We start from the raw sequence: 18949 nt of genomic DNA, 5'->3' as shown, positions 1-18949 counted from the left end.
TTGACGGCATTCGGTACCTCAGCTAAGGAGACAGACCCTACTTCCTGGTATTCCCAGGAAGTAACGAGTTCTGGACAGACGCCCCGGCCACTTTCACGGTCGGGAAGCTGGACCCCCTCTGCGCCTCCACGCAATTTAGCGAGCAGCTCCCCAAGCTGCCGGAAGCTCTTTTGAAAGCGGAGTTTGATGCTCGGGTTAAGTTAGCCCGGTCGTTGAACTCCGTATGCCTTACTGAAGCTACGGCCGTCTCCTGCTCGGACGAGCCCTTCTTTCAGGTTTTGGCGAAGTCCTTGCTGGCAGGTTTCCAGTCTGACTTATCTGAATTCATCATGGCCAGACTGGAATGTAGGAAGTTCATCTTCGCCGATGCAACTATCCGTCACGAGCCCAACAAGCTCGTGAAAAGCTCGATCTGGGGACCTAACCTCTTCCCGGAAGAGGAGGTCACAAGTGTTATGGCCGAGGCTACACGGGCCAACCAAAGTCTTCGTTCTCGCTGGGGTATTTCAGCCTACAAGCGTAAGACCCCAGAATCGGCCGGCCCCAATCGAGGAGGCAAACGCTTCAGGAGGCATAAGAGGCCTCACCACCAGGCGGTAGTCCAAGCCGTCCCGGTCTCGGCAGTGGCACAGCCTTCCACTTCAAAGGCTCACCCCCAACAGTACGTGCTGGTCCAACCAGCTGCACCCTCATATGTGGCCTCACCGGCATACAACCCCACATATGAAGGCCGTGGTTATTTTCACGGCCTTAACAGGGTTGCAGGGGAGGAAGGGCAAAGCCCCTCATAGAGGAAAGCCAATACCACCCCAAGGGGAAGACCTGGACGTGGTAGAGGGAATAAACCCGCTCCCTCCCACTGAGAGAACACAGGTAGGCGGTCGCCTGTTTTGGTTCAGGGACCAATGGACCTTCAGCCCTTGGGCACACAGCATTGTGTCCAAAGGCCTAGGATGGAGCTGGATCAAAAACCTCCTCCTCTAACCAGGTTTTACCAGCCACCGACACCAATCCTAAAGGATTATGTGACAGAATTGCTCAACAAACGAGCAATAAAGAAAGTAAGGCACCTAAAGTTTCAAGGCAGGTTATTCACTGTTCCCAAAAAAGACTCCGATCAGCAAAGAGTGATCCTGGATCTGTCGCGTCTAAATCTCTACATAAAATGCGACAAGTTTCGCATGCTTACGGTAGCTCAGGTACGGACTCTACTTCCGCGTGGAGCCGTCACCACCTCTATCGATCTTTCAGACGCTTATTATCACGTCCCAGTTGCGCGGAACTTCTCTCAGTTCCTCGGTTTCAGACTCGGGAATCAAGCCTACTCCTTCAGGGTCATGCCATTCGGTCTGAACATTGCGCCCAGGATATTCACAAAGCTGGCGGACACGGTAATACAGCAACTCCGGTCTCAAGGGATATCCCTAGCAGCATATTTGGACGATTGGATAATTTGGGCACCAACAGTTCGGAGTGTCAGAAAGCCACGTCCATAGTCATCAGTTTCCTGGAGTCGCTAGGTTTCCAACTGAACAGAGAGAAGTCCGCCTGACTCCGAGTCCCGGTTTCAGTGGTTGGGTCTCCAATGGGATCTGTCATCTCACACGCTGTCCCTTCCGCCTCCCAAGAGGAAAGAGATAGCATCTCTCACCAGGAGATTCCTCAAAAATCCATCAGCATCCCGCCGGTCCCAAGAAAGGGTCCTTGGGTCTCTTCAGTTTGCCTCAGTGACAAACCTGCTATTAAAAGCGAAGTTAAAAGACATAAACAGAGTGTGGCGGAGTCGAGCCAATGTCAAGCTCAGAGACAAGGTCTCCTCTATCCCTCAAATCTTAAAGACAAGGTTGCGACCGTGGGCCTCGGTCAAAGGCTTGTCCAATACAGTTCCGCTTCAATTTCCCCCTCCGGCACTAGTAGTTCACACAGACGCTTCCCTAAGCGGCTGGGGGATATTCACCAAAACAAAAGTACAAGGAACGTGGTCCACAATGTTTCAGCAGTTCCATATAAACACCCTGGAAGCTATGGCGGTATTTCTAACTCTGAAGAAAATCCGCCCCAACCGGATTCATATCAGGTTGGTATTGACAGCGCAGTGGTAGTTCATTGCATCAACAGGGGCGGCTCCAAATCAGGCCGAGTAAACCAAGTAATGGTTGCTATCTTCTCCCTGGCGAACAAGCACGGCTGGCACCTGTCAGCCACCCACCTAGCGGGGTGCGGAACGTGGTGGCGGATTCCCTGTCCAGGAACGCTCCGTTGGAGACGGAGTGGTCCCTGGACGTGGAATCTTTCAAGTGGATTTGCCGCCGGGTTCCGGGCCTCCAAGTGGATCTGTTCGCAACGGAGAGCAACTTCAAACTCCCCTGTTATGTGGCTCCCAACCTGGACCCTCAGGCGTTCGCCATAGACGCAATGACAGTAGATTGGAACAATTGGGAGAAGATTTATCTTTTCCCCCCAATAAACTTACTGCTGAAAGTTTTACACAAACTCAGGACATTCAAAGGTCAATTAGCCCTAGTAGCTCCCTATTGGCCGAAGAGCAATTGGTTCCCTCTTCTTCAGGAACTGGGATTACGGAGTCTGCGGATCCCCAAGCCCATTCTGACTCAGACAGTACAAACCAAGACTGTGTCAGCTTCCTCAAGAATTCAGAATGCCCTAGTTTTATGGACTTTATAAAATTCGCAGCTCAAAAAGGAGCGAACATTGACCCTGTCAACACTCTGTTTTTAGAATCAGATAAAAGAGATTCTACTATTAGACAATATGATTCAGCAGTCAAAAAATTAGCCTCCTTCCTAAAAGCATCTGAAGCCAAAATCATGACAGCTAATTTAGGAGTTTCCTTCTTTAGATCATTGTTTGAGAAAGGCCTAGCTCCGGCCACTATTACCACAATCAAGTCAGCATTAAAGAAAGTTTTTCTTTACGGCTTTAAAATCGACCTCACAGATTCCTACTTTTCATCTATCCCCAGAGCATGCGCTCGTCTGAGACCAGTATCACGCCCACAGTCTGTTACGTGGTTTCTCAATGACGTCCTTAAGTTAGCATCAGAGATGGATAACTTTCATTGCTCTTATCAGGATCTGTTAAGGAAGACTTTATTCTTGATTAGCTTGGCTTCAGGTGCTAGAATCTCAGAGCTATCGGCTCTCACTAGAGGTGATAATTATGTGAACTTCCTCCCATCTGGAGAGGTCCTCCTTTCCCTGACCCTAGATTTTTAGCTAAGAACGAAGACCCACAGGACAGGTGGTCTCCTTGGAAGGTGGTGCCCCTTCCTCAAGACCAGTCTTTATGTCCAGTTTATACACTTAAATCTTACCTTTTAAGAACTCCACAGAGTAAGTCGGGTCCTCTTTTTATCAGGGAGAAAGGTGGTACTCTTTCACTAAATGCTATAAGACAACAAATTTTATATTTCATTAAACAGGCCAACCCAGATTCAATCCCCAAGGTTCATGATATTCGAGCAGTTGCCACTTCCATTAATTACTTTCATAATATGGACTTTTCGGAGTTATCTAAATTTACGGGTTGAAATCACCTCTAGTGTTTAAACGCCACTATTTAAAAACGCTCAAGCCCTGAAATTTTCTACCATAGCTGGGAAGTGTCATCTCCCCACCTTAATTAATCATATCCTTGTCCTTTCCTTTCCCCCGCCCGCCTGCCTCATTTACTTTTCTGCTTATTCTCCTGGTTGATTATACCTCACTGCCTGGCTCCTCATATTGTTGTTTCTTGTACCTGTTGATGGAAAAAGCGTAATCTGAAATGTCATGATTGTTTCTCTTGTGGGGTACTGGACAGTTTTTATTTGGTTCCATGTACCTCAGATGAATGTATATATTAATGTTGATTGATTTTGTCTCTTACGTGTTTAGCCTAAGTTTACGTGTATAGTATTAAGGTTATATTTGCAGTTATTTTGTGCGCTTTTCATGTTTCACTTTGCTTTAAGTAATTTTAAGGTTTTTGGGGCTTTTTCTCCGTCGTGGGGAACCTGCCCATGTTTCATAGTATTAAGTTCTTTAATGTGCCTTAGATTTAATATGCCTTAGTCTTAGTGTTCTTGCTACACGGAAGAGATTGCTTAATTAAAATTATTCTGGTAAAACTTTTGCCTTTTCTTCAGATTATCCCTCCATTTCTTTTTCCTAGTAGTTGTAGCCTTGGCATGATTCTCTATCACGATTTCACCGGCTGACACGGGACTGGACTCAGAAAAGGGATTTTGACAGAGGAAAATCTATTTCTGAGGAAGGTCCCGTGTCACCCGGTGACCCTCCCTGAATTACCTAGTACTTTCCCCTCCCTCTTGCACATGCCAAGTCTGGGGTTAGTGCTAGCATGGAATGAGGTAGGTGGCGCTGGTGTCGCCGTCCTGGCGGGTGTTTGGTGTGGGGGCTGTAACGGCTCACCGCTCTGTTCCGGGGATTTTGATAAGGAGAGATCTTTCGAGTAGGTTTCCGTGGTAGTGGTAATTCACTCACCCCTTCTTATACCGACGCCTTCCTAGAAGACGCTCGACTGGGGGTAGTAACCCCAGCTTTCCTGAAAGCTCTTTTTCTCTGGTATATCTAGCAAGGTTATACCTAGAAATTCGTGCTGTAATGGAATTTCACCGGGTGACACGGGACCTTCCTCAGAAATAGATTTTTCCTCTGTCAAAATCCCTTTTTTCCATTTGTCAAGAGAATCACCAGTTGCCTTCAGACGATCCACAAGTTTCTAGCTCCTTCGTCTTGCTCGGCCCATCAGCGGATGAGCCTACTGGAGACTCTGTTGTCCTTTAAGACGTTCATTAAGTTAGGCAACTTCTCTTTAGAAGTTTTGCAATTCTTCCTCTAGGCCAACTGGGACAGTGAAACACAGCCTGACAACTATGTATTTCCCATAAACCTGATAATCAAGTCAGACCAGCATGGTGGTGGTCCAAATGTAGACTTTTCAGAAGAAAAGCCTTTCATCCTCGGAGCCCAGACTTGGGCTTCTATTCAGACTCCTCAGTTCTAGGTTGGAGTCCTCTTGGGCTATGCCTTTCTGCTCTTCAACATGGTCAGGGAAGTGCTGAACAAGTCTTGGGCTCATCGCAATGATACGATAATTCTCATAGCCCCGCTCTGGCCCACGAATGAATGGTTCCAGGACTGCTACAGTTGTGGGTGGACTTTCCGAGACTTCTTACCATAAAAACTGTGCCTACTCAGACAACTTCACTTTAAAAGATACCAAAGGGTTGTCCGTTCTTGTCTTGACAGGCTTTAGACTGACCGGAAGCTTGTCAGAGGGTAAGAGTTTTCAAGATGCGCTGCAGAGGCTATTGTAAGATGCAGGCGTCAACTTACTAGCCATGTCTTCTAGGCTAAGTGGGTGATTTTCCGAAGGTGGTGTCTCAGACTCAACATCTCTTCCTTTGAGACGTCTGTGACCCAATTGTGGATTTCCTTCTTTATCCAAGATCTAGGAATCTCTCGTCCTCTAACATTAAGGGGTTTCGAGCTATGTTTAGCTCACTGTTTAAACACGGGGGGTCCTGAATCTTGCATCAATCCCAAATCTTAATGACCTCATGAAGTTTTTTGATATGCCTAAGCAGGAAAGGAAGATCCGGTCTCCTGGAACCTGGACATAGTGTTGAAGTGGTTGACAGGTCCCGCTTTTCAACCCCTTCATTCCTCTTCTCGGAGAAACCTTACTCAGAAGACTCTTCTTCATGGCCTTGGCTACTGTAACATATTAGCAAGTTCCAAGACATCGATAAAGGTAAATTTTTTCACAAGGAGATGCAGTTTGCTTCTTCACCCTTGGATTTCTAGCCAAGAACTAGGACCCTTCCGAGCCCTGGCCCCATTCTTTCTCCATTAAGACCTTAACAGATGCCTTGGCTTTGTGGAAGAAGAGAGAGTTCTTTGTCCTGCTAGGGCTTTAAGGTATTACCTGAGCAGGATCAGAAGATCAGAAGCCCATCCAGTAGCATCCGGTGCTCTGTCTGGAACCCGTCTTGCCCTCCAACTAGGAACTCATTGCCCTTCTTCGTCAGACTTATTTTCTGAGACACACTCTCAGATTCAGGAGGGCATTTTGCCTACTCATACAGTTAAAGCTCATGACATCAGGACAGTTTCTACCTTATTTGCTTTCAGGCACACCTGTCACACTTCCATTCTGCAGTCGACCTACTGTGTCTCACTATTTGAAAGAAGTTTAAACAGTGTTTGAAAATTGTAGTACCTTGGTGCCATTATCAGTGGCTGGCATGGTATTGGGTGAGGAAGCATAGGAATCTCTCTTTTCTCCTACTGTCTCTTCGCCTTAAAGTAGGGTGTTGAATTTTCAAGGACCAGGGGGTACAGTGTAGCTGGAGTACCCAACATTCTCAGTGGATGGGTCATGGTGTTTTCAGTGTAGGTGAAAGCATCTGGTTGTTTTTATTGTGGTACTGTGCCCAGGGCAAGGGCACTAATTGATGCTTTGCTAGCCATTGGACATATCCTTCGCTGCAAAGCTCCCACGTAAGTAGAGGCGCTCCACGGTTATACCGCCACGCCACTACAGGTTAAGATGAGCACAAACTAGAGGCAGTAATTACCTGCAGTAGCTCTTACCAAATAAGGAAACAACAAGCATTGCCTTCAGTGCTAGCAACTTTCCTATTTCAAAGTCATTACCATAACTTAATGTTTTGGAGTAGAATATGTCCATGCATCCCACCTCCTGTCAACGTGGGATTCAGCTATGTAATTACTTGGTAAGTTACTTATGCGAAAATGTTATTTACTTGGTAAAATTAAGTTTCTTATATACTTATCAAGTAATTATAGATTGGAGCCCTCCCTCCTCCCCTCTCATGGACAAATGGGCACAGAGTGAGGTTTTCTGCCAAGTTGTTTCCAGTACTCCTGTTGGTGGGCGGGGCTTGTCACCTACATTAAAATATCGAAGCACTACCGTGATTTTTTAAATAAAGGCTGCCACACTAGTTAGAACTATAGCTATGTAATTACTTGGTAAGTATATATGAAACTTAATTTTATCATGAAAACATTTTCATATATGTAACTTACCCAGTAATTACTTACAAGAGTTTCTACTCGAACGGCAGTTAGAATTTTGAATTCTAGTAGCGACTCTCTTGTTGTGTAGGTGACTATGCCCCATCCACTTTTGGGGTAAGACAGAGTAACATCACCAGCAGACAGACAATTTGTTTCTGCTGCTCGTAGAGTCAACACCTGGTGTTGTTATAGCAGCTTAGAGTTTTGGATTCGTTATTTTCTTCCTTGAAGTATTTTTGTAGCCTTTTCGGCATTTTTTCTTGATGGTGACTTTTTTGGAATTGACTTTTCACAATTTTGACTTTTCAGCTAGTTAGGAATGTTCGACACTAGTAGTTCTAGTTTCCGGTATTGCAGTAAAGGCTGCAATACCCGGATGACAAAATTGACTTTATGATTCTCACACTTTGTGTTCCAATTGTAGAGGACAAGTTTGCTCTATTAATTTGACTTGTGACAAGTGCAGGGATTGGGGAGAGCAGAAATGGAAGACTTGAGCTTCACATATAGCTAAGTTAGAAAGAGATAGAAAGAGGAAAGCATCTGCTAAAGCCAGCGGGAAGTTAACTAGTCAGGCTTTGGCTCCTAAATCTGATAAGGTTGACATTTCTGTTAATTCTCCAACTGTTAACCCTTCCCCACCTGCATCAATTAATTCTCCTAAACCACCTACTCCTTCTCCTGGCTTCATCACTTCCGAACCCGATCGCTTCGCCAGCCTTGGGAATAAATTTGATCAGTAATTAAATCTGGCAGTGAGTACAGTGGCGCAGTTAGGGGCATCAGTACATGTCCTGATGAACAAGTTTGAAAAAAGTGCTGAAGGTAAAGTGTCAGTGGAGGAGGCGGCTGCTTATCCTGCTGATTCTCCTAGGCGTCGGTCCCTGCCATACTCCCCGCTACCTGGGAGGAGGCATACTGGTAGCCCAAGGGAGGTCAGTGGGGTCTGCCCACGGGCAGTCGTCCCCTCAGTCCAACCTGTTGCATCCCAGGTTGCGACCAGAGACAGCTGCTGGAAAGGTGTCCCAGAAGTGCATCGGCTTTCGTCAAGTTCTGAGGAGTCCTCACCTGCAAGAACCACCTTTGTCGCTTCCCCAATGAATCTCGCCCACTTGAGAGACGTTTCTCGGGTAAAGATCAGTCCCCGCATCCTCCTTGCAAAAGGGTGAGGGAGTCTCCATTCAGTCCTCAGCCCTCATGTAGCAAGTGGGAAAGTCCAGAGTGCTTCTCCTCTCCTCAGTGCCAGGAGCGAGGATCTAGCTCTCTACACTTTTCGAGCAAGCAGCTCCAGGTTTCACATAAGAACCCTGTTCCTTCTGAGTCAGTGGAACGTATTGGTGAGTGCCGTGAAGCAGCCAAGTGCCCTGTAGCAGCCAGGTGCCCTGATGCTGCCAAGCGCCCTGATGCAGCTAAGCGCCCTGAAGCAGCCAAGTGCCCTGCAGCAGCCAGGCACCCTGAAGCTGCCGGACGCCCTGTTTCGTCAGAACACCCCGAAGCTTCCGAGCTCCCTCTAGTACTTGATCCCCCTCAAGACTCCAAGCGCCCTGTGTCTTATCATAACCCTTCTCCTGCATTGGACCCAGATCTTGCGATTTTGCAGCATCATCTGGATAATATCCTTCAACTTTTACATAAACCTGCAGTGCAGACAGCTCCTGATCTAGACCCAGTTTTGTCTCCTCTCTCTTCTGAAGACGAGGAAGGGGATCAGGACTCATCTTCTATGCTGTATGCGGCATTACTCAAGTTCCTTCTGCAGCAGTTCCCTGATTTTTTCACACCGGCTGCTCCTTCCTTTCCAAGTTCGTCTTTCATGATGAGCAGTCAGCCTGTAGATTCGACAAGATTTCCCAAGATGGTTCTCTCTTCTTCATCGAAGAAAGTTCTACACCACGTAGAGAACTTGCTTTCCAAGAAGAGGGAACAAGGGAAAGCATGTTTTAGCGTTCACCCTCTCGTCTCACACGTATGCGATATTTGTCTTACACAATGGGAGAAGCTCCTTCTCTGGGAGTGGCTGCCTCCTCCCAGGGGGACTTCTTTGCGCTCATTGACACGGTCTTTGCGCTCATCGACACGGGTCGTAGGTAGGCTCTCTCTTTAGCCAAGACATTCTTTTCAGCCCAGGAGATAGACCATCTATTGAAGAGCTTGTTCAAGTCCTTCGAGGTGTTGGGTTTTCTCGACTGGTGTGTGGGAGCAGTTGCCAAGAAGCTTCAAGATCTCGCATTTTTGTGTGATTTATCTTCAGGCCTGTTTAATTTCCTCTCCTGCATGGATAAAGCTGTTAGAGATAGCTCACAGGAATCAGCTGCCCTTTATGCCATGGGCATTCTTAAGAAGTGTGAATTTTGGGTCTCTTTCACATTGAAGGGCATTACGGCCCCACAGAAATTGGCTCTCCTGTTTTCCCCTCTGGACAAGCAACATTTTTTCCCACAATCCACCGTAAGCGAGATTGCATCGAGCCTGCACAAGAAATTGACTCAAGATTTACTGACCCATTCAACGAAACGCCACAGGGACTGATCCGCTTTTTCAGCTAAACCCTCATCTCCTCTTCAACCAAAGCCCTTTCCTGGAGGGAATCAGAGACTGTGCTCTAGGTCCCAAAGATCAGCTAGATATGCACCCCATACAATCAAGAAATCATCATCTTCCAAGCCAGCCTCTCACAAGTAAGAATTCAGTCCTCCGTGCTCCAGTAGGGGCCAGGCTTTGTCTCTTCTGGGAGAGATGGAACAAAAGAGGAGCAGATCAGTGGGTTGTGAAAGTTTTAAAAGAGGGATACTCCATCCCCTTCAGGGAGAATCCGCCATTGACCGACACTCTCGTCTTATTGGCAGCTTACTCCATAGGATCGGAGAGATATTCGGCCCTAACAAAGGAATTGTCCTCTCTTCTGAGCAAGGAAGCCATAGAAGTTGCAAAGAAGGTAGACGCGAAGGGTTTTTACAATCGCCTTTTTGTAGTGCCCAAGGCCTCAGGGGGTTAGAGACCAATGCTCGATGTAAGTGTGTTGAACGTCTTTATAGAGGAGACAAAATTCAACATGGAGGCCATCCATTTGGTTCTTGCATCCGTCCGTCAGGTAGATTGGATGATCTCCTTGGACATGCAAGATGCTTATCTCCATATTCCTGTTTACCTGGACTCAAGGAAATGCCTCGGATTCATTTTCGAGGACCAGATCTATTAGTTTTGAGCACTTTGTTTCATCCTCTCGACTGCCCCGTGGGTTGGCTACACCTATTGGGAGTAAGTATCGCGCTGTATCTACTGTAGACAATTGGCTGCTTCGTTCGACCACGAAGAAACGTTGCATGGAGGACTTGCACAAGACTCTTCTTTTAAACCAGGAAATGACTGTTAATGAATTTTGAGAAATTTCAAATGAACCCCACTCAGAAAATTCTTTATTTGGGAGTTCGGATAGACTGATTTTTTGGGCTTCTCCATCACTCAAGAGAGTAGAAGACTGCCTTAGGACTGTAGACATGTTCCTCTCACTTCCCTCTTGCTCCCCCACCCAGTGGATGAGTCTCTTTGGTAAGCTGGCTTCTCTGGAGCAATTTGTAAGACTGGAGAGAATACATATTAGACCACTCCAGTTCTATTTAAGAGCTTGCTGGGATCGGAATGTGCATCAGGACCGTCACTTCTTTCCGATAACCCCAGAGATAAAGGAGATCTGCGGTGGTGGAGGTCGGTAGAAAGACTTACGGAAGGGAAATCTCTCTTTCGTTTTTTACATTCATGTTTTAACACTGAATTTTAATAGTATATCATCATTCACCTATTCATTATCAATCACAGCATTAATTTATATATTTCACCTTCATTACAGTGCTGAATAATCCTGATGGGTTCCAGCGCTTGATCTTCAAGACCTAAATTTCATAATCAGTCAATCTCTTTCCGGTGAGCCCCGACCTAGACTTCTGTTCCAACGCGTCGGATCTAGGTTGGGGAGTGCTCCTCGGGAATCTGAAAGTCTCCAGGAGGTGGTCCTCGGTGGAGAAAGGACTTCATATCAACGTAAGAGAGTTGCAGGTGATACATCTGGGTCTGCAACACTGCGCCACAGCTTCGCAGCAAGACTATAGTGATACATGTGGACAATACCACGGCCCTAGCGTATACCAAACATCAAGGGGGAACTCACTCTTATTTGCTATGTGAAGTAGCAAGAGACCTGCTATGCTGGGCGGATCGGAATCAAACTCGGTTAGTCACCTGGTTCATACAGGGAAAGTGCAATGTCCTGGCGGACGAGTTGAGCTGCCACAAACAAATTTTGCCCACGGAATGAATACTAGATTTTTGCATGTGTTCCAGCCTTTGGAATTTATGGGGTCAACCGACCATAGAACTATTCACAACTTCCAGGAATCACTGCCCTCCTCTGCTCTGCTCCCCCTTTCCAGACCCCTCTAGCTTGGGCGACAGATGCAATGATCCTGGACTGTCCAACCTGGATCTTTACGCCTTCCCTCCTTTCAGGATGGTTCAAGAGGTGGCAAGGAAGCTTTGCTTTCACCACAATATAAGGATGACTCTCGTGGCTCCCTTCTGGCCACATAAGGCGTGGTTCCTGGACCTGATTGATCTCCTCGTAGATTTGTCAAGGCTTCTTCCCGAGATTCCAAGTCTTCTCATACAACCCCACTTCAGGAAGTTTCATCAAGGTCTATCCTCTCAGGCCCTGACAGAATTTCGACTGTCTTTGAACTCATCAGAGCCAAAGGTCTTTCTAGATCGACAGTGGGGGCTATCACCAAATGTAGATGCAACTCCTCCAATAATGTCTACCAGGCCAAGTGGGTGCTTTTGAGGAGTTGGTGTAGAAGAAACAAAGTTTCTTATTCTGAAACATCTGTCGCTCAGATAGCAGACTTCCTTCTTTATTTGAGATCATCTAAGGGGTTGTCTGTCTCAACAATTAAGGGGTACAGAGCAATAATCAGCTCTGTTTTTCCCCATAGAGGGGAAGAGACTTGTCTGATCTGGTTAAATCCTTCAATATCTCCAAGTCTAAGAAAGAGGAGGCCTTCCTTGGAATCTTGATGTACTCGTAGTTGTTGAGTGGCTTTCTGACCCTCGTTTTGAACCTATGCATTCTTCCTCTCTAAGGGATCTGACTCAGAAAACTCTCTTTCTGATGCCTTAGCAACAGCTAAGAGAGTAGGTGAGCTTCAAGCAATGGACAAAACGATTGGTTTTTCACAAGGGAATGCAGTTTGCTCCTATTTGCTAGGATTCTTAGTGAAAAATGAAAACCCATCGCATCCCTGGCCTGTTCTTTTACTATTAAAAGCTTAACGGATATTCTAGGCATGGAAGAGGAGGAGAGAGAGCTGTTCCCAGTACGTGCCCTCAGATACTATTTGCATTGGACAGAGAAGATTAGAGGTCAGTTTGGTAATCTTTGGTGTTCTGTGAAGAATCCCTCTAGACCCCTGTCGAAGAACGCCATTTCTCTTTTCTTGAGGGATCTCATCACTGAGGCACACTCGTAAATAGTGGAGAATGACTTCTCGCTATTGAAAGTTAAAGCTCACAATGTAAAAGCAGTTGCTACTTCAGTAGCGTTCAAACACGACCTTTCTGTCTCTGTGGTTTGGAGGCAACTTATTGGAAATGCAAGTCAGTGTTTGCAATACATTATATATGATAAATGCAGTACCCTTGGGCCTGTGTATGTAGTTGGCATAGTGATGGGTGAGGAAGTGTAAGAAGTGTCCCTTCCTTTCCTTTTCTCTTCACCTTGAACATGGTGTTGAGTTCTTGGGGAGCGTGGGAGGGTACTAAGTACCTGGAGTGCCCACCAATTTTTGATGTTAGGTAGTGGTCTTGTTTTTTATCTCTTAATCATTTACATTTTTTAAATTGTGGTACTTTGTTTTTCTGGTGAATTATTTTTTTTGGTACTGTGCCTAGGGCAGGGGCAATTATGTATGCTTTGCTGGCCTTCGGTGTACACCTTCGTCGCAAAGCTTGTTTTTATACTTCGTCAGCCTTCGGAGCACTCCTTTGCTGTGAAGTGTCCCACTTCAGTAGAGGCGCTTATGGCCGTGCTGCCACGCCTCTACAGGTTGAGATGACCACCAACCAGAGGCAGTATCTACCTGCAGCAGCTCTCTCACCAGGTAAGGAACAACAGTAATCTCACCATTAATAACCTAAGCTTTTATCCATGATTCCCCTCCACCTTTCAATGTGGAATCAGGCAAGTAATTACTGGGAAAGTTACATATAATAAAAATGACTTTTTATGATAAAATAAAGTTTTATATATACTTACCCAGTAATTACGGATGGAGCCCACCCTCCTCCCTGCATATGGCCTTTTTTTTGCATAAACAAATTGTGTTGGCGATGCTGTTCCTCTGTCCTACCCCAAAAGTAAGCGGGGCATAGTCATGTACACAAAACAAAAGATAATTTCTTAGAATAAGAGCCCAAGGGATGAGAGCTTTACTCAGATCAGTGACAAAAAAAGGCCAATAGAATGCCTCAATAATTGTGATGAAGAAGAGAAAATTTAATTATTGAAATAGTGTGCCTGATATTTTTTAAACATTCTTAGCTATGGTCTCTACAAGACAGTTTTTAGGAAACCTGACCATAATGTCAATAAAATTGAACGGTTGAGTTACATTTTCATTAAAACGAAAAAAGAATTTTACCTGGACAGGAGACAGTGAACTCCGTAGAGACTTGGAGGCATAGAAGTTGATTGAATTGTGAAATTCCCATTCAAGTAAGCTCACAAAATCAGATTTTTATGGGGGAAGAAGGAGCAATTTGAAATTAACTTAAGCAACAGGAGAAGGCTAGGAGGTAAAACTAGAAAAAACATTTAGGTTTGAGTCAATAAAGAGGAAGAGAAGAGTTGATGAGGGAATATAATCCTAAAAGGTACCACTACATTTTGGGAAGGGAGATGTTCCAGTATTAGGAACAACAGATATAAAGCAGTTAAACAAATTGAGAGAAGACTGCTTTTACAAGGATTCCAAGACCTTTTTTTTTTTAATGTATTTATATTACTCCTACTGTTGGTGTTACAATTTTATTATCATGATTTTCAGTCGTTTTTGGAGTACAGTGCCAATTAATTCTTTGAGCTGAACTAAAGCACTTGATTTTCAGGTAATGTTAAGCCTGCTTTTCCCCCCGTTGATTCTTGTTTTGGGATTCCGAAGCCGGGAGGAACTCAAAACTATGCCTCAGACGCGTGAAGAGCACCAATATGATGACCAGGGTAGATCTTCTGACTCAGAAAGTGATACCGATTCAGATGATGATAACATGGACATGAGAAATGAACATGATCCAGAGGTAGGAAGTTTCAGGGAATTCAATAATTTTCCTGAAGGTTTAGTTTTTAATTTGGTTTTATTAGTACTTTTGTAAGGGATTTTCATTTCATAATTTCATATCATATGGCTTTTTATTTAATGTCCATTTATCATCTTGCAGTATAAAAAGGTAATGTACTGAGAAAGGTTTTGTTTTTACCTCGGTTTTGTTGTATGGTAATGCCATTTATACTGACCTCTAACTGATACCTTTGTGTTTGTCGCAATGTTCTCAGAACTAAATTTCTTTTTATGAACTTTTTGTCATCTTTAAAACTCCTGGTATTGAAGATGAGTTAATAAAAGTGTTGAGTGCTGCCAGAGAAATAAATTCTTGAGTACAAGTAATTAAATTGCTCTGAGGAGCTTTATAGGATGGGTTATTAAGGCAGCATTTGGACACTGAGCATGTCATAGCTTTATGCACAGTACTCTTACATGTTGGGTTTTATATTTTATTGTTCACCATATGCAAATTTTAGTATACTGCTTAAGTAACAAGAAGTTACATTAAAGTTTAATTTTTATATGTATTAGCATTATTTTAAAAAGTGGTGCCTTGTATGCTCTTTGAAACCAGAGGTGGATGCCAGAAGAGCATAATTTTAATTCATAATACATTATAAACAAGGTACTCAAGTTTCATGTACTGTATTTGCTTTTGTTGTTTTGCTTTAATACCTCGCTTTTTTTATTAAGCTCTATCTCACTTTTTATAAACACTGTATCACATTACAGACTGCCCACCAAAGGTTCTTATGCAAATTTCACCTTCAGGTAAATAAATAATGAATTATATATTTAGTTCCAAGTTATGTTTGAAAACACCTTATAGTGACAGATACATTGAGTTTTGATCACAACTGTTAAGCTGTCACTCCTCTTTAAATGCTTCTATTTACAGAATTTTGTCTGTATGAATATATACTAGAATATTTGTCCCAGTTCAAAGGTTTTCCAGGTTTTTTATTGCTGCCCATGTTCTTTTCAGTTTCCATAACAAATTACTGTACCGGATCTACCAGTTATTTGTGAAAACTGGATGTTAGTCAAAGGCTTTATGTGAAATGGTGAATAAGTGTCACACCTGATTTTCGTAAACCATTATTAGACTGAAATTTCAAAAGTATGTTTTTATGATAATTATTATCATCTTTTTTATTACTGTATATAATTATAATAATTATTTTTATCATTACAGTAGTCCTCCCTTATCTGCGGTTGTGATATTCGTGGTTTCACCCAGCTTTATTTTGCTGTGGACTGAAAAAAAAGTTTAATAGGAAAATTCCATGAATAGAGTAAATTTTTCATCATTTTCCATCTGTTCAACAAGCAACTGCAGGCTGTAACTGGAAAAAATGTCACCCCCACTGTGACCAGCAAAGCACACAAAATGACTCCTCTCCCTTTGTCCCTGTACCCATGTTTGTTTGTATCCTCACCAATCACATCCAGTCTTCCTCTTGTATTGTCCCGTATTCTTTATTGCTCCTTTTTCATTGGTCTACAGCATCATTGGGATTATACTAAAATATCAGAACCCCTTCCATATTAGAGAGAGAGAGAGAGAGAGAGAGAGAGAGAGAGAGAGAGAGAGAGAGAGAGAGAGAGAGAGAGAGAGAGAGAGAGAGAGAGAGAGAGAGAACATACTGTTAATATTGTATGATAATGTAAAATGTTCTGTATTCGTTGCGTATTTATCAGTTAAGCTTTATCATTTACAGTATATGTATGTATGTGAACAGAAATCACATAACATACGAGGTCAGCATACGGCTCACTATTATCGTCCGTTATCCACAGTAAGTTCTATAACATTACCGTGATTAAGGGAGTTACGGCGGTATTATTGTAAGTAGCCACAGCAGTATGCAAGATGATCAGTTATTTATAAGGCACCAGCATAGCATGCCATTAACCTGCAAAGCAAACTTCCCTGGAATTGATCATATGTAAAAAAAGAGAAAACAGAAAGAAGGAAATGATGAATGCATGAATAGAAAAATATTTACATACAATAATAACAAGAATGTAAAATTTAGAAGACTGAATGTAGTGGTTAATAACTCTTCAAAGTAGCATTAGAGCCTCTCATAAATTTATAATCATTATTATCATTACTTGGACACTGTGACCACATGACATATCGATGGAGTTTGGCAGCTGATGCTCCACAAAGCGAGTAGCACACACTAGTTTTTAGGGTGGTAGCACTTAAAGCACTAATAGAAGTTTCTTATTGAAACAGAAATTATGGAACGTGGCCAGACTTGCTATCTACCAGCAGTGGTGTAAATTATAAAACAGGTTTTGACTTAGGAAAAACTTAACTTTGGTAGTCGTTGTTGAGTCCTCGAGGAGATACCTTCCATGGGTCTGTCTGAGCTCCATGGTGACCAAACTGATGTCAAAGAATTCCCTTTCAGTCGGTCTCGTGGCCAGGTATTGTGTTGTAATGACAAACAGTATAACACGTGATGGAGCTTATAATGGACTCAAAGATAAGAGGGCTCTTTCCTGTATTTTACAGTGAAGCTGTACCCAGGTTCTTCCTTCACCAAACCTGCAAGAAGAGGAAGTGATAAATGTGCATGTGCAGTCCACCATAATGTCAGCAATGGACTGGCACAGAGCCCAAGAAGCCATTACTTTCTGTTGGTCAATGTTGGATGATCCCTTGCCCAAATCCCATGCCTTTTTGTCAGGGAAGTGGGAGGGTTTTGAGGATTCACCAGCGACTCCCAAAAATACGGTTTTCCTACGTCAAAACCTGTTTTTTGATAGCGTAGTCACTTATTTTGTCCTCAAGTACCTTTAAAAAGAAATTGACAGGTGAAGAAATGGCTTAAGCTCTCAAATTTTAATCCCAGAAACCCAAAGAAAAAAAATTTCTGGTCCCAGGTCAAGCCACAAGTTTCAAGCCCCATTTTTTATTCCATGTATCCCTTAGGTTTTGGTAACAAAGAACAAGAAGCTAAACATGAACTTATGTTTTAGGATATAGTACTACAGTGACTTACCTAAGCATGCTGGGTTTGGTTGCAGTATTGTCACACCTTCTCCCAGCGATAGCTAGCATACCCGCCCATCAGGAAGACCCCTGGTTTTCCACTGTAGCACCTATGGGGTCAGGACTAACTGTACCACCTACTGATGCACAGTGTAGTCAAATTTGTTCGAGCTCATGGCAGTAATGTTTTAAGAATACTGTCTCTGATGACCACCCTGTACATTTGGAGACATCTTCAAAAGAAACATTTCTGAAGAAGGCCAACGACGTACTTACTTTCCTAATATCATGTGACCTAGGAAAGGAGTGTGGATTTGCCTTTGTATTGAGGGACATTTAAAATTATTCTCAGCCCTTGTAGAGAGTGTGGTTTGTTTGTGCTACGGTTTAGGAAAATTGCCCCCTTTGGGATGCTTGCCATGAACTCCAGGTAAATCTTAAGTGCTTGAACCGGGCATAATGTCTTGTCTGCTAAATTGAGTTTTCTTATCAAAATAGGTTTCCTTCTTAAAGAATTCTCATTCTTGCCCTGGAATGATGGGCCAGGGGACAATAATAACTGATGGTCAGCTGTGTGCGTGATGTACCGTCCCCATCTAAGAGAGCCCAGTTCATAATACAAGCTCCTGATGCTAGAGCAATCAAGAAGATCGCCTTTTGCAGAATGTGAGTCATGGTTGTATTGGGTCCGCAGAATTGAGGGGTTGACAGAAGTCTAAGCACCTTATTCAAGGACCAAGCACTAATTGGAAGCCTTTTGGGAGTGGGTCTTTGTAGTACAAAAGAATGGAGAAGGGAAGTGACCATTTCTATATTACAGTCAATACTAAATCCATAAGGCAAGGGTTCCATTAATGCTGCCTTGTATGCCATGATTGTTGTAGCAGCAAGGTGTTTGTCTTCAAACAGGTACTGTATATGAGAAAATTTTAAGTGTTTCCATAGAGATCTCAACTGGGCTCTCAGCTTTGATATAATCTAACCATATCTTCCATATGGACTGGTGTTGTCAGATAGATGATGTCCGTAGTTTTTGCACTAGGTACCTAGCAATGTTGGGTGAGTAATTTTCACCTTAGACAGTATTTTTAAAATCCACACATGAAGGTCTTGGCTCAGAAAGGAGGCTGTGGAGGTGACTTCCCTCCTACTGTCTGGGATAGAACAGCGGACGGTAATGGAACTGATCACTTCACCTAGTGTTGGAGTACGTAATAGGAACCAATGCCTGTTTGGCCAATTTGGCCTGTTAAGTAAGCTGTCCCTTTGAAGGTTAGAGCTTGCTCAAAACCTCCGAAATCTGCGACAATGGAGGAAAAAGGTTTATTGACTTCCATTCGTTCCAGTCTTGTAGGAAGGCTTCTCTTGCTGTTGCTTGATTGTCCAAGTTCAGAGACATACACAGTACGCTGGAAGTTTGTGATTCTCGTATGTGGCAAACAGGTCCACTTCTGGTTGTGGAAGCATGTTGGTTATTGTTTGAAAAGAGTGGTTGTTCAACA

At 43.7% G+C, this 18949-nt stretch overlaps 1 protein-coding gene across 9 annotated transcripts in view; it reads left to right on the top strand.

Moving 5' to 3' along the window:
* The window catches only part of Trpm (transient receptor potential cation channel, subfamily M), a 340295-nt gene that overhangs the window by 247276 nt on the left and 74070 nt on the right, over nucleotides 1–18949 (top strand). For 6 of the 9 annotated variants that reach the window (XM_067111325.1, XM_067111323.1, XM_067111324.1 and 3 more), the window contains one exon: nucleotides 14226–14414. In XM_067111325.1, the coding sequence (XP_066967426.1) occupies nucleotides 14226–14414 (189 nt within the window). Of the gene's footprint in view, nucleotides 1–14225; nucleotides 14415–16161; nucleotides 16240–18949 lie in introns of all 9 variants that reach the window. The other 3 variants (XM_067111320.1, XM_067111319.1, XM_067111317.1) reach the window with 1 other exon arrangement.

The sequence above is a fragment of the Macrobrachium rosenbergii genome, chromosome 11 (assembly GCF_040412425.1).
Source record: "Macrobrachium rosenbergii isolate ZJJX-2024 chromosome 11, ASM4041242v1, whole genome shotgun sequence".
NCBI classification, from domain to species: domain Eukaryota; kingdom Metazoa; phylum Arthropoda; class Malacostraca; order Decapoda; family Palaemonidae; genus Macrobrachium; species Macrobrachium rosenbergii.
The sequence above is the reverse complement of the archived record's forward strand: the minus strand, read 5'-3'. Positions and strand labels throughout refer to the sequence as shown.